This window comes from Aythya fuligula, chromosome 1 (assembly GCF_009819795.1).
Source record: "Aythya fuligula isolate bAytFul2 chromosome 1, bAytFul2.pri, whole genome shotgun sequence".
NCBI classification, from domain to species: Eukaryota; Metazoa; Chordata; class Aves; order Anseriformes; family Anatidae; genus Aythya; species Aythya fuligula.
In genome coordinates this window covers 38,200,613-38,215,275 of record NC_045559.1, presented here as the reverse complement: position 1 = coordinate 38,215,275, position 14,663 = coordinate 38,200,613, and the positions used below count along the sequence as shown (strand labels likewise).

Here is a 14,663-nt window from a genome sequence, read left to right as displayed (position 1 = left end):
TCTATAATTAACGTAGTTTGGGATTTCTTCAGAAACACCAGATGACCCATTGTGTACTAATCAAGTCCTCAGTCAGGTTTAGATAAATACTTAAGTATTATGCATTCGAAAAGGTGTTACAGCTCTGTATTAAAGAGCGCTTCAGACCTACTACCTTAATATTTTCAGACTGTATGACATCCATTTAAAAACTTTAACCATTCAATTTCCAGAATAGCCAAAAAATCCAGTCTCTTACATTCTGAAGCAGGATTTGCCAGCAAACTGTCCTTTACATACCGAAATACTGTTTTACAGTAAGCCTTATCTTACTGTTTTACAGTATTACTTACCTAACACAGACAGTGGTCAATAAAAACTATATATGTTTTAATTTAATCAGATTAAAGTAGCTGAGGCACAATATGCAGAACATTTAATAAGTGCTCTGCAGAAAGACACAATTGCAGAAACATTGGCTATCAATAAATACCTGCTCGGAGATGGAGGCGTGTGAAGTGACATTGTTGGTACCCCTGTTGTTGGCGTTACGTGGCTCGGTAACTGAGTGCCTTGTGATAAGCTGCGATTTAACTGAGGGGTATTGTTGCTCATTCCCCTCATTGGAAGGCCTAGTGCACCTATTGAAAAAAAATTCAGAGGGGTGGAGATATATAGCAATCCGGAACAAAGTCTTAGCCATCAGGTAGGTGTGGGTGGAAACAGTTTACGCTGACAACCTAAAAAAAGTGCAACGACTGAAGGAAAAGTGCAGTGTAAAAGCTAAGTCCTTCTTTGCATAGTAGAAGCCCCGTTATCACACAGATAGCCCTGTTTTTGTGAAATTTGAGCAATTTCAGCCTCTGAGTCACTAACAGCATTTTGTTGCCTTTGGGATGTATACTGAAGAGAACAGGATGAGTTTTGATTTGTTGATGAGGACATGGAGATCTATACATCATCTTTAAAAAAAAAGTACCGTTTTGCAAATATATAATAAAAAATAAAATTTTGAATTTTAAGTAACACTGCTTTCAGGACAACAAAATCAACCTTTCGGGAAACTTCTTCGTAAACTTTAAGTTTCCTTTAGATAAGAGTTATGGTCAAGTTAGATTTGATTTTTTGAGGAACGAAAGCAAGCAGGAATTTAACTGCCCTCAATTAGCAATTATAAGCATACAGCAGGGTTTTTGTTATTTTTTTTTTTTCTGCTTTTTGAACATTGTGATCAGGAGTATTTTCTACACAAGGATTTTGGTGCAATAAAGTTTGCACTTTATTAAATATATATACATATCCATATATACATATGTAAATCACCTTAACTCAGAACAACAAAAAATAGCCAGTTGGCTGCTCTGTCTCAAAATACCAGAAAACTTCATGAAGTTTGTCATCATTCTCACATTGCTTTTCTGTATTCATGAAGTTTCAGAGTGATGTCCAAAGACAAAAGAAGCCATTTAGTGCAACATATCAACAGAAGTACACTTGCATATAAACCCTGAGAGCTATAAATAACAGCCCTATCACCTTAGCATAAAGCTGCTGAGGTAGACTCGGAATTCAAAACCTTATGTGGTAGACAAAAGGAAAGAAAAATTAGGAGGGATCAGCACTCTCTGATGATAGATCACCCCTTCAGAAGAGCTGAATATGCCAGCGTACGACATGATGAAGTACGAGGAATGCAAAGAACGGACAGAGCATACGCTCAGGTTATTGGTACGGACGCGGTCTGAAGGAACCCCGCAGCTGTTCAGCTGCCATCCTTGCAGCACTGCCTGCCCAGTGTTTTACCCTACAATTTGCAGCCCAAAAAGCGTGCAATGAGGAATTTTGATACCACGAATTTCTCTCTCTACGCTCAGACTAAGAGGTAGCGTGACTCACTGTAACAAGCCTCGCAAGACTTCAGTAATTGCTGATTGTATCAAGGTGCTTGCTGTAAATATTTTGGCAATTTGCTGCATCAGAATAATTTCAATGAGCGTGTTATAAATATTTCACACTAATTAACAATTAGGTGGAATTTTAAAAATAAAATGGTAAAGAAAATACATTATTCGAAACTAGAGACAATACACTGAAAAACATAATTACTGCATTTAGGTTAATTTTGTCAAGTACTTGCTCCAACAAAGCCAGTTTTTCACTAATAACGTTTTTTTTTTTTTTTGATGTTGGCTTTCTTTAGATCAGATTTATTTTATTTTATGGATAGTATTGTTAATATATTTTTACGTCTGGCAAGTACGGGCAGTTGAAATATTCACCATTACAAAAAAAATCTTCCTTATGCTTCCCTTTTTCGCAATTTTTAATCTGAGACAAGAGATCTACACGGGCTACATCACAGCCTGATCAATGAAGTGGCTTGTTTTGTGCTTAGAAAATAAGTTTAATATTGTGCTAAATGATTGACACCTATGAATTTAAAAGCATATGGACATGAGCTGCTTTGTTTTTCCCCAAAATATTTAATCAGAAGCATTTACTCCCCCTTCTTTCTCAGTACTTGGAAGAAAATGAACCTTTACAATATTTACTTCCTAATTTTCAGCCATGCATGTCTCCACGTGAGATTAAGTCCTAGAAAGAACATACAACTGGCTGAACAGCCAAGTTTCATGAAAAAAAATATTTGCCAATAAAAATAATCAACAAATAACAGTGACAAACAGAATAAATCACTACTTCAGTATCTTTGAACAGCTGAGCCTGAAAGGTTCAGCAGTGCCACATTGAGGACCCAAGCCAAGATCCAAACCTGACCCTCAGACTGGCCAGAAACTGACTATAAGGTCTCAGTAGCATAATCAAAAACCACTTGGTGTAATGTGGTCACCCATCAACAGCCTCTGAGAGGGTCAAAAATCGCTATAAATTTTAAACTATTTGAAGAAAGCCTAAACAAAAACTTTTACCTCTGGTCATGTACCTAAGAGACAAAGCTTTTAGTTTGTCCTGATTAAAAAATCCACACTCTAAAATATCCTGAAGACACTTTTCCTTAGTATCTGAGTGGGAAGCACTTGGCTAGAAAGCTGCAAACATTCAAAAGCACAGTGATGAAAGGCGTTCACAAACCTGTTTTACTTGTGTAACTCTATCTAACTCAGGTGCTCTGACTCACTCTGCCTGTGCCCCTCTCAACTACAGGGAGGTTCAGTTCTTAACTCTGGCACTTAGGTCTGATCCAGCACTGCACACTGTGACTAATTCTCTGTATCTTCAGCAGCAACAGTATACACAAGACTGGCAGATATGGGAAAAAAAATCCTCAATAGATGGAAAGAAAACGAAACAGAAGGAAACAAAACTTACTGGCGTAATTCTTTGCCAAATGTGAGCTGCCAAACATATAGACAAGACTTAATTTGCTCCTGCAGAGCATCAAATATCAGTTATAATTTGTTTTCTTCTATTCCTTACGTGTTTTTCTGAAGCAGGCTCATTTTGGCCCAGCTCACCTTCCATCATTTTTTTTTCAGAGCCAGTTAAATCACAGACACTCTTAATAGGTTTACTGTACTTAGATATGTAACAGCTATATGGTGTCAATACATGACACTTTGCGTACTAAACACTGCAAAAAATGGATAATAATGCAAAAGTTTATCTCGCAAAAATAAATAAATAACCAAAAACCGCACACACTCAAGCAGACAGCCTTTACAATCAGCAAAAAAGCCTAAAGAGCTAGGAGTTATCTATCCAGAGTGTGTAACTAGAACATCTAATAAAATCAAGAAAAATAGTTCTTACTTTGTTGCCCGTATAAACTTGCCCCAAACTGAGACAGCTGACCTGATGTTGATGGTGATGCCAGCATCTAAAATTTAAAAGAAAGAACAAAAGGTTAAAGACACAAAGATATCATGTTACCTTGATCCGAAAGTTTGCAATAGCACATTCTTTTGCCAATCAAGCAAATGAAAACCCCCTCTTCTTCAATCATCAAGTTTTAGAAACTCCCTAAAATATCTGCACAATAAAAACTACACCAGTACATTACATGTCAATAAGAAAATCTATGACTTGGAATGTATAAAAACAGACTTTCTTTAACTTGCAACACTTAGCACAGAGGAGGAAGATAGAGAAATAATTTAGAAATAACGTGTATTACCAGGTATTTCCATTAAAACCTTTTTTTGCCCGCTTCCAGGCACTACACATGAAATGTGATAAACTACAGACTCTCAAGAGTAAGTATCTGAAAGGTAAGAGTAAGATCTAAAAATCCATGACCCATGAATAAAGACTGTGATTTGCACACTGACAAAAAGAAGGCAACTAAGGTAGGGACATGGACACCAGTCACAACTGTGAGAGAAAAAGAAGGAACTCTCCATCCTGCTGCAGAAGTGGAATGCATTGATAATATATTTGAGGAACAGGAGATTCAGGAAAAAACAAAACAAAACAAACACTTTGCAATCTTAAGGATAGTTAAGCATTAGAACAGATTACACAGCTTCCTTCAGCAAGCCGCCATTCCAGGATACATATATTATATAAATATATATATAAACATATATATATATACACATATGTATATTTATATAATATATATATATATAAAACAAAACAAAAAAAAAACAGGAATACCTGGATTCCTCCAGGTAATGGGATTTCAACCTTGCTCATCTTGAGAGAAAAAAATTCCAATCAAAATCACTTTCACTGTGATGAACTGCAAAGTGTTTTGTTGACTTAAACTAGACAGATGTAAAGCTGGAACAAACCTTAGAAACTGGATTTGTTAGCTAGCTGTCTATACCTGAGTCAAATCTAGATGGCAGAAATGAGAAGTAAAACTTGCAGGGTAGACACTGAATATCAGGAGTGGTTTTGATGTTTATAAATTACACAAAGTATTTATGATTTTTTGAATACATACATAGGCATGAGAGGAAAAGTTACAGTAGAAAATTCCTATAAGCTGTCAGAAAATATATTGGAAATATTACCTCAAACTTCTACACAATCACGTGTACTTTGAACACTGCGCACACATTTTGTAGGAATCAACCACAGCAATAAGCACACACGCTTGCACATATAAGAGGGCTGAACTACTAAGACAAAAACTTTCTGCAGAAAAACAATAACTGAAATACATGCCAGCGTGGATCTAAGCTCCTCCTTCTTAGTGAAAGACTGCCTGAAGGCCTAACATATATACTGTATACATTTCTAACTGGAGTTAGCCTTAATTAGAACACCTGATCCTGTGGACCAGTTGCCCATTAGTGAACGCAATATGACTGGTGCACCCCTGGAGCATCTCTTCCAGCTCACGTTGCTCCCAAAGGAATCAGACGGATTCACACCACGGCTGCTCTGCGACATGAACCGAGGTGTGGTGAAGTGGGGACACGGGGGAGACAGGCTCCAAAAGCACGCTCCCCGCCCAAGCTACCAAACTCACGTATGTTAAACACTGATAAAACAAGCTCTTACGCCAGTTTTACTTCTGCTTTCCTTTCTTAAAACACTTAGAAAAACAAACACATTAACATTTGACAAGTTGGAAAGCCTGGAATGTGCTGCAAGGGATGGCAAACTCTAATTCCACGGAAAAATAAGTTTGACAGACCTCAAAAGACAGACTGACCAAAAAAAAAAAACAAAAAAAAAAACACAACCTAACAGCCGATCAGGCACCAAGGCACAAGCAGCAGACCGAATTACTACCCGCTTTCAGAGAGATAAGCAAAACAGTTAGACCAAAAAGAAAATCCCGCAAGAATAGCTGCTTAGGTTAGTCCAAACTTGCAGTGATAGCATGTGATATAATAAGCAGAAGATGGTACAAATCTCAGCATAAAAATCTTGCAGTTATAACATCAGCTTGCATACATAAATAATCACAGACCTAGGAGGTACTAAACTATTCGAAAGAGAGGAACATAAAATCCCCTCTCTTCTATACTGAGTACTAATTTTTTTAAAAAAAAAACAGTTAAAAGAAAAGAAATGACGAATAACATTTAAGGAACAATGCTTATAACAAATTGGATTTCCTTTTGAAACACTGCAAAGTAGGTCACATGCGTTGCGCCATTTGCTGTTATAGGAAAAGTGAAATTCAAAAGGACTCAGAGAGCAACCCTCATGGAAGGCCAGAATAAAGGCCACGTATCAAATTCAGCACGTCAAGCAACTCGTTTTAAAGTCATGTTATCCTCCATGTCCTAAATATATTAATCCTCCAGAAGAAAGAAGAAATACAGCGGATCCCTAACGGGCTGATCAAAGTTCTCCAAGAGTGTACTAAAAGCAGTGGCTCTAAGTCACTCGTGAATTTCTTTTGGTCTATAACAACCAAAAGGCACCACAACCTTACCAAAGCTGAAGCAGTCTAACCCTTAGGGTCACTAAAGATCTTACCAAGTGCAAGAGAGGCTTTTGAACTTTACTGAAATCTGTCCGTATTTTAGGAACAGTGCTCAAAATTATACCTGCAACGACCTTTGGGAAAACAAGGAATCCTACCCAAATTACTGAAATCACACCAATGAGCAGCATATCCCAGCAGCAGGCACCCAACAAGCTCCTGACACCGTCAGCTTTTGCTGCACACGTACAGATAACCACCACTCCTCAAACTTTGGCATTATTACTTCTCTTCCACCTTAGGATGATACAACTAACCAAGCTATTGCAACGGGCTTTCCCCTACACGTTGGGAAGCAGGGCAGGAGGAGGCTCAGCAGCACCAGCAGTGCTTATGGGGTTTCTTTCCACCTCTCTCCTGTGCCGCAGCATCCTGCCTCCTCCCCGCAGCCTGCCACCCCACCGCGGGGACAGCTGGCTGTCACCATACCTGCCGTGGCACAAAGAAACCTGCCGTAGAGCAACACTCCTGCAAAGGGCACTGCGTTATGCAGTTACAGCCCGAAGCCACTTTAACACAAAGCCGACCTCAACCTGACTCTAGAAATGCAGTTCCTAAAAGCAAAAACACGTTAGAAGAAGCAAAGTGTGTGAGTAATATCTGGCTTGATAAATGATGGCTTTCTCACAGGTGCAAGCATCAGCATAATTTTGTATTTGCACTACTTTATTTCTGGTATCTGCCATCTGTGCTGCGCTGTTTAATAATAAAACAGCTGACCCACAGCCTCAAAAGGAGAAAGTGTTACAGTGATGCCCCAAAAAAACCCTACCCAACCCAACAAATAACTGATAAAAATGTGATTTTACATGCTCTTCCACTTTAATATTTAGAATTATCAGTCCTCCTCTATATTGCAAGCTGTTTTTTAATAGTGTTCACAAAATTCACACGTTGCAAAAAAATATTTATAAACCCGAAAATCAGAGAACAATGAGCAAACTTTGAGAGCCTGGTAACTGGAGGGAATTATTCATAAGTGAAAATTTTACTGATATCCGTTACTTGTGAAATATAAAAACAAATACAATAGCAAAAAAAAAATACATGAAATTGTATTCAGCCTTCCAGATTTCATCATTTAAGGTTGTGGCCTCCTGTCTCTGGCAGTGCTTGGGCAGCACACGGAGTGAGGAACGCGCGGTAAGCACCACCTTCTGCATTACGCTCAGCTGGAAGTTTTCTCTCGTTGGCAGCTGTATCTGAAGGTCTTAAAGGCAGGATATTGTCTTTGAGTGACAATGACATTATTAATTGTCATTAATTGTTAATGACAGAGGTTAACGCGGCTATTAAAGTAAAAGTTTTAAAACAAATTTTCTCTGTGTAAGACATTCAGTCCGATGTTGCAGTGCATTAATGAGCCAAGAGGTTACTAAAAACTTGTTGAAAGCTGCTACAAAAAATGTCGTAAGCCATTAAGAACTAGGACAACAAGCAAGTATTTTATTCTAATCAAATATCCAGTTGCATACTAAAAGCTAAAACCAACCACACAAAAAAAGAAAACCACCAGCACCACCCCCCACACACTGAGAATATCAAACACCAATAATTACAATGCAATCTGTTCCGTGAGATGAATCTTTGTGTAAGGGACCAGAACTTTTTCCTTTCAGAAGAGACGTGATTTTATGCATGGACGTAATCCGGTCCAAGGAACCACTTCAAATGCTGATGCTGACATGTGAAACCTATCTTATATCTTTGATTTAAGTGAAGATAAAATAAAATGTAACTTTTAGATAAAGCACAGAAACAATACTACCTACCACAGTGTAGTAAAGAATTAAATGCGAACTCAACAGTATAGAATCACAGAATCACAGAATTTCTAGGTTGGAAGAGACCTCAAGGTCATCGAGTCCAACCTCCAACCTAACACTAACAGCATAATGCTACAATCATCAACAGTGAAATTAATTTCTTTGTGACAATTTCAGATTGTAACGTAAGTGATGTGAAACAAACTAATTTGGATGTATGCTTCTTGCAAACCGTCAGGATATGTAAATCTATTTTCTTAACTAAATTACCTTATCATATATTGTTTGGTTTGATAACCCCAACCAAATACTAACTTACAGGTGAAACGGAAAAAGGGGGTTTTGCACTTTGAACTTTTGATACTTCCTTCATAGGCCATAACTTAAGTTATGTCGTATGAAGTTAAAACAAAAATGCAAGCTGTAAGCAGAATGATGATGGATTCTGAAAAGGTGCACTGCATTAAAACTAACAACAAGTTGAGGGAGTTTCTTCTATCTCATCCCATGGAAACCATCCCAACTGTTTTCAAGTTAAGGCATTGCACCTTTAATCTGTTCACAATGTGTTTTGTTAAAATACATTATGCACCCACTAAAAGATGCCAGGCATGTCAATCACTCTTCAGGAAGGTAAAATGCAAGCCCATTGCTTTGCATCTCACACTTCAAGGAATATATCTCACAAAGCAAGGCAAATGAACCCCCTATTCAGTCAAATCTACGAGTACATTTACATGCAATATAACGCATATAAAAATACTCATTTTCCATTTATAATAGAAGACATTACTTTATTTTCTCCTAAAACAAGCCTTTCTTTTTCTTTTGTCCACAAATGGATCAAAGCTATTCCAAATATGAAAGTTATCTTCACATAAACCAGCTCAATTAAACCCGTCAGCATTAGCTTCAGCGCTTCGACTGCTCCTTCTGATACAAGGGGATTGCATGGGAATTTTTAAACACAACAACTCCAAGTGCAGCATCTGAAGTTGAATTACGACTGACTAAGCTAACAAATTCTCATGCAATGACTAAGGCGAATGCCAAGCAAGATGCTTCTGGAAAAAAAGACACCACAGGATTCCTCAAAATCCTCAAGAATTGCATGAAAAAGTCCAGAGTCAAGCTAGAACAACGTGCGGTGGTGCTCAGCAACCCTAAACCAAATCCTGAAGAGTGATAAACCCTTCCACATTTAGTTTCCCAAATCTAGCAAGATTCTGGATCTCAATCTCCATGGTAACCTTAATCTTGTTTCAGTGCTTTCACCTATGGTAAAAGTACCACATATTTCTAAGGCTGTGTTTCTGACAACACAGTAAGTTATGTAAAGGTTCTGCAAGTTACTTTAAAGTAAAGTTACTTTAAAGTAAAGTTTGCAGGAAATAGCTTTGACAAAAATCTTCTGACCACCCCTTTGTAATATTATCCTCTCCACTACAAGACAACAATACCAACACCTCCCTTCATGCCACTGGGTCTGCAATTGTCTCATGAGAGAGGAACACCTGAATTTAATCCATGGTGAATGTGCTTCTGCTATGCAAGGAGGACAGAACCCTCTGGAAAGCAGGTTCCCAGAATCAATAATCCATTTCACCTAGCTCAGGATCCAAATCAGAGGGCTTTCTACTTCAGGAAAATTCAGGAAAGTGGTGTCACGGAGCCATATTAATACTTGCCATGAGCCAAATCTAATCTGCAGGCTTGATGTTACTTGCTCCAGTTGTTAAAATATATTTGTTTTCACAAGAAGCCGCATTTTGAAAGAACTGCGCTGCAAAAGAACATCAGGTCTCAACTGAGAAAGCCCCAAATCAGTTAAAATATTGATTTTTTATTTTTATTTTTTATTATTTTTTACACAAGGGAATGAGCTCTGCAAACTTTCCCATTGGAAGTGCAAATCAGAATTATTACTATACTGCTACGAGCCCTTTATCATCTGTTGAGCAACTAGGAGAAAAAATGAACAAGAAAGCATGGGAGAAGAAACAAGGAAAAGCATTCGCTGCAAAAAATCTAACTTTCCTCACAGTTTGTGCAGACCTTCATTAAAAGGCATGACTGTGCACAATCAGACTTGTACCTGCAATTAAGAACAAAAGAAGATACTTCTTGACATAAAGCATATTTTAGTTCTAGCACTCCCTACCCCAGGAAGAGGTGGTTGATAAAACTGCTTCAAATGCGAATGGTCGAAATCAATGGAAGATAAGTCTACCACAGGTCTTTGCAGGTAAGCTGCCCCTTCTTTTTCACAAGTCCCTGAGCTGCCAGACTTTCCAGGGCAAAATGCTGCCCTCTTCTTATATTAGGCATCCTCAATGGATTGGACCAGACTGGTCAAACCCTGCAGGGGCAATGCCTTGCATTCTCATGCATGAGAAATCAAAGAAATTCACATCGAATGGGTCCCAAGTTTGTTGTCATTCTTCCCTTTGTTTGAGGACATTAGTTCAAAAGTATATGAAATCTTTGAATGACCAATTTCTGTCATTCTCTCTCTATCCAAATAAAAATACACGGAACCCCGTCCTTAAAATGATCTTACTGAGTACAGAGCCAGCTCAATTAGCTTTGCGACACCAGCCACAAATAAGCTGGGTGATTATTTTGTGGGCACAGCATGCCCCTTCTTAGCAATTCAAGCTACAGTACCACGTTTGCTTCACTCCAAGTCTTAAACTGTTTTATTTTATACAAGTCCAATAAAATATGCCATTTCTTGTATTTTTGACCCAGTTATCTCATACTAAGTGCAGCAGAATTCAAAGAATGAGCATTCAGGGCTACGCTGTGTTCCACTTGCCTACTTATCACAGCAAGGCTGCGATGACTCATGGCAAAGCCACCCATAAAAGTCGCTTTTTTAGTAAAGAGGAAGTGTTAGATAGCTTGAATAAAATCTAAGGAACTGCTCTTTTGTTCTCAAAACAATAGACCCTTGCAGCACCCATATGATTTTAGAAGCAATTGTGTAGATAAGCAACATGCAACTTTCCCATTTCAAATGGCATATAAATCCCGACTGTCTAGAACAGTATTCCCTAGTGAAAAAAAGGCAAATTAGGGGAAAGCTTTTCATTTTTTAGCTAGAATAAGGCTCTGAAGCAAAAATATCTGCTAAACTATTTGCTGCTACTTGTTGCCACTTGGCAGAAGCCCTCAAAATTTAAGATGAGTTTAGAAGCCTTTACTTAGTTCACTTTACCTTCAGGTAAAGAAAATTCTTTTAAAAATTGAACTAGCCAAAGCAACAAGTCACAAGAATACCAAATCAGTAAGTGCCATAAAAAGAGTTCATTAAAAGGCATAAAATGTTTTTTTTTCACATCTTTTTCAGACAGTCTCCTAGTGTTTTTTCTATCCTAGCAAGCGAAGAACTATTTCCTAGCACAATTTGAAAAAAAAAATAAAAAATCTCTAACTAAAGGAGTTCTTTCAACCTTGTTTTAATATGTAAAAAAACTCCCAACCCTGTAAAATTGCGTGCAAGGCATCACTGTACTCAGCCTGAAGGCAATGCCACTTCACAAGAAAAAACTCTGACGTCAAAAGTAAAGTGAAAAATCAGCTCTGCTCTGGGCTGAGCAAACCAAGGGGCCTCAGCTGCTCCACATACATCTTGTCCTCTAGACCCTTCTTCACCATCTTTGCAGCCCTCCTTCGGAGGCCCTCTAATAGTTTTATGTCCTTCACCCAAAACTTCACACAATACTCGAGTCACAGAATCATTAAGGTTGGAAAAGACCTCCAAGATCATCTGGTCCAACCATCCTTATTCTACTCAAAATTTGAGGAAGGTTTCAGTATGTTCCTCTGCTTTGAATGCACACGTTGAACTCAGTAACAACCTCTTGGAAAGTAGTAACTTTTACTGTGCCTCAATTCATCACTTCGATAAAGGCGTACCAAGTTAAAAAGACCACCACCTACTCACTTCAGTGCAATGGCAAATTCCAACCAAGGTTTAGCCTTTCCCAAAGAGCAGTATTTAAGGAGGCCACATGCAGTGAGCTTCCCTCAGAGCTACTCTTTCAGGTTGAAGAGCCCCACAGGATACATGAAGCATGTATTGATCAGGGATTTGTATGTATAAATGATACACTGGAGAAAAACAAACAAACAAACAAACAAAACAAAACAAAAAAACTATTTCAAACCCATTTTCTACACACTTGTATCTAAAACCTGTAGTACATTATATAAAGCTTTACCTGCTCTGAGTAAAGACACGCAAGAAACTGAAGATTAAAAGACATGGACATGGAATAATTTAAATTGCATAAAACTGCATAATGTTTAGACAACTCTACTACAAAAAGACAATTTTTTCAATTACTGTTGCAAACAGATTGTGTGCGCTAAGTTTTAGTCATTTTATTGCCAGTTGCAGTTTCTGAATATAAAAAGTGATCATTGACTTATTTGCCCAAAATTTCCTCTAAGTTTTTCCCCCCCACATTTTAATATACTCTATTTCAATGTGTCAAATCAGAAAGACTGACAAATGTTTCAAGATCCAGAATGTTGGAAGGTTTTCCCACCAGGTGTTCATAACTCTGGATCTAGGTTCTGAACATGATCCTTTATTAGTTTACTCATTGAAAATTCTGAGAAAACTTATTTTTGTCTGTCAGTAGTAAGTGTTATCCAAATAACAACACAATCAATATGTTTATTGTGCCTTCATACACAGAACACCATCTTACATAAAACTCCAGGTGAAAAAGTATTTAAAAGGGTAATTAACTTTGGTTAGAAAAAGTTTTCAAAGCTGCAAAATTGGTGGGACAGTATCAAGAAAAGACAACCACCTTTGCAGATGTTCTCAACTGTTGTGAGCCATATGAGACACCAAAACAAGTAATACATAAAATACATTTAAGCTGTACATAAGTGATCAAAGGTGTACCAGAGAGTCTCAATATCACCACCACATATTTATTTTGATCAACTTTTTAAGAAGTTGTTACAATAGCATGTAATATTTTAAGATTTCATAAGCATAAACTCAAAGTTGTAATGATCAATAGTGAAGCTACACAGAAAAAAAAAATCCCTTAACAATGATTTTGAAATGAAACTTTGAAAAGCTTTTACAAAAATCACTTTTCCATTTCCTTTTGGTACGCCATCACTCTTCTCTGCCAACTACAGCAGCTTCTATGCCCCATTTTGTCCACTTCTCCCACAAGCTTTCAGGATTTCTTATTCCTGGTGACTGGAACACCCACCTTCCTTCTCTTGAAGTCCCATCCTAAGATCCACTTCTGCAACATTGCCTACAGAAAGAGTAGGCAACTAAAACACTCATTCACCATGTCAACAGCGTGCCAAGCATCAGCTTTCATCGTGTAGACTGTGCAGCATGGTGTCTCACTTTACCTTTCTTACCATATCTCAATGATTTCTCCCTAAATGTATTAAATCTAGAAGTGGGGATTTAATATCCGAGAATCACTTTGGAGCAATAGCATCTATGGTTTCTGAGAGTACTCGTTGCACCTTTACGTAAAGGTGCAAATCTTTTCTATGTGTGTCAATCATTTGCTAACTCACCTGAAGTTCCTCAAACTCATCAGAATAACTTGTGAAACAGAATTGGAAAGCTTCATTTAAACATTTTTTGCACACCCAGTAACCTAAATATTTTCTATAGGTCGTTTATGAAATTTACACAGGTGAAGGTCTATCAGGATTATGATCAGTTTGCTATTAAACCATATGAATTTCTGGAGAGCCATTTCACATGCTTTAAACTACCTCGCTGTTGAAAGGTGAAAAACAATCTTATTTGACTTACATCTTTTTCTGACCGATGTGGGAACATCGATGATTGGCTGTAGTACATGTTTTCATCATGGTAGTCACCATCAACCCCCTCTACAAACTTCTTCCTTGAAGCACCAAACATGCTGTTTGTCACCTAAAGAATAAGAAAAAAAAAAGATTCTATGTTACATATGGTTTGGTTTGCTACGTACTTGAATACTATACATTTTAACTGCCATGTCTCAACATCACAGCTTTGTAGAGGACAAAAAAAACAACAAAACCTTTCTATTTGACCCCGCCGTCAGATCTATGATGAAGTAAGAGCGAGTTGAGCTTAACCACACTTAACAGTGACATCAAGATTGGCAAAATTACTGCATCCATCCATAAAAAAATACACTAATGTTATTTTGCCCTTACTCCCAGAGGCACACACACACAGCTGCTAAGTCAGGAACTTGAAACTGAAGAAACAGCAACCAGGCAGCTGTTCACAGAGCCATAATTCATGAGAAAATTTCATCCCACAGTAAGGTCATACAATGTCGCTACAGGATCTGCTACATAACAGTGCATATTTATGCACCTGACTTTTTATTTATGTAAAAACACGCACTGCTGTCAGATTGCTAATCCGCCTGGCTACAAAACACTAAGAGCACCGTGCAGATGTTCAAAACACCCAGACAACACACACTGGCCAGCACCGTGTGGCTGGCCCA

At 37.9% G+C, this 14,663-nt stretch overlaps 1 protein-coding gene across 3 annotated transcripts in view; it reads right to left on the bottom strand.

Moving 5' to 3' along the window:
- Nucleotides 1-14,663, bottom strand: part of CNOT2 (CCR4-NOT transcription complex subunit 2) — an 85,658-nt gene that overhangs the window by 22,394 nt on the left and 48,601 nt on the right. For all 3 annotated transcript variants that reach the window (XM_032193712.1, XM_032193703.1, XM_032193721.1), the window contains 3 exons: nt 13,970-14,092; nt 3,751-3,817; nt 473-620 (listed from right to left, as the gene is read on the bottom strand). In XM_032193712.1, coding sequence (XP_032049603.1) covers nt 473-620; nt 3,751-3,817; nt 13,970-14,080 — 326 coding nt within the window. In that variant the 5' untranslated portion in view covers nt 14,081-14,092. The remainder of the gene's footprint in view (nt 1-472; nt 621-3,750; nt 3,818-13,969; nt 14,093-14,663) is intronic.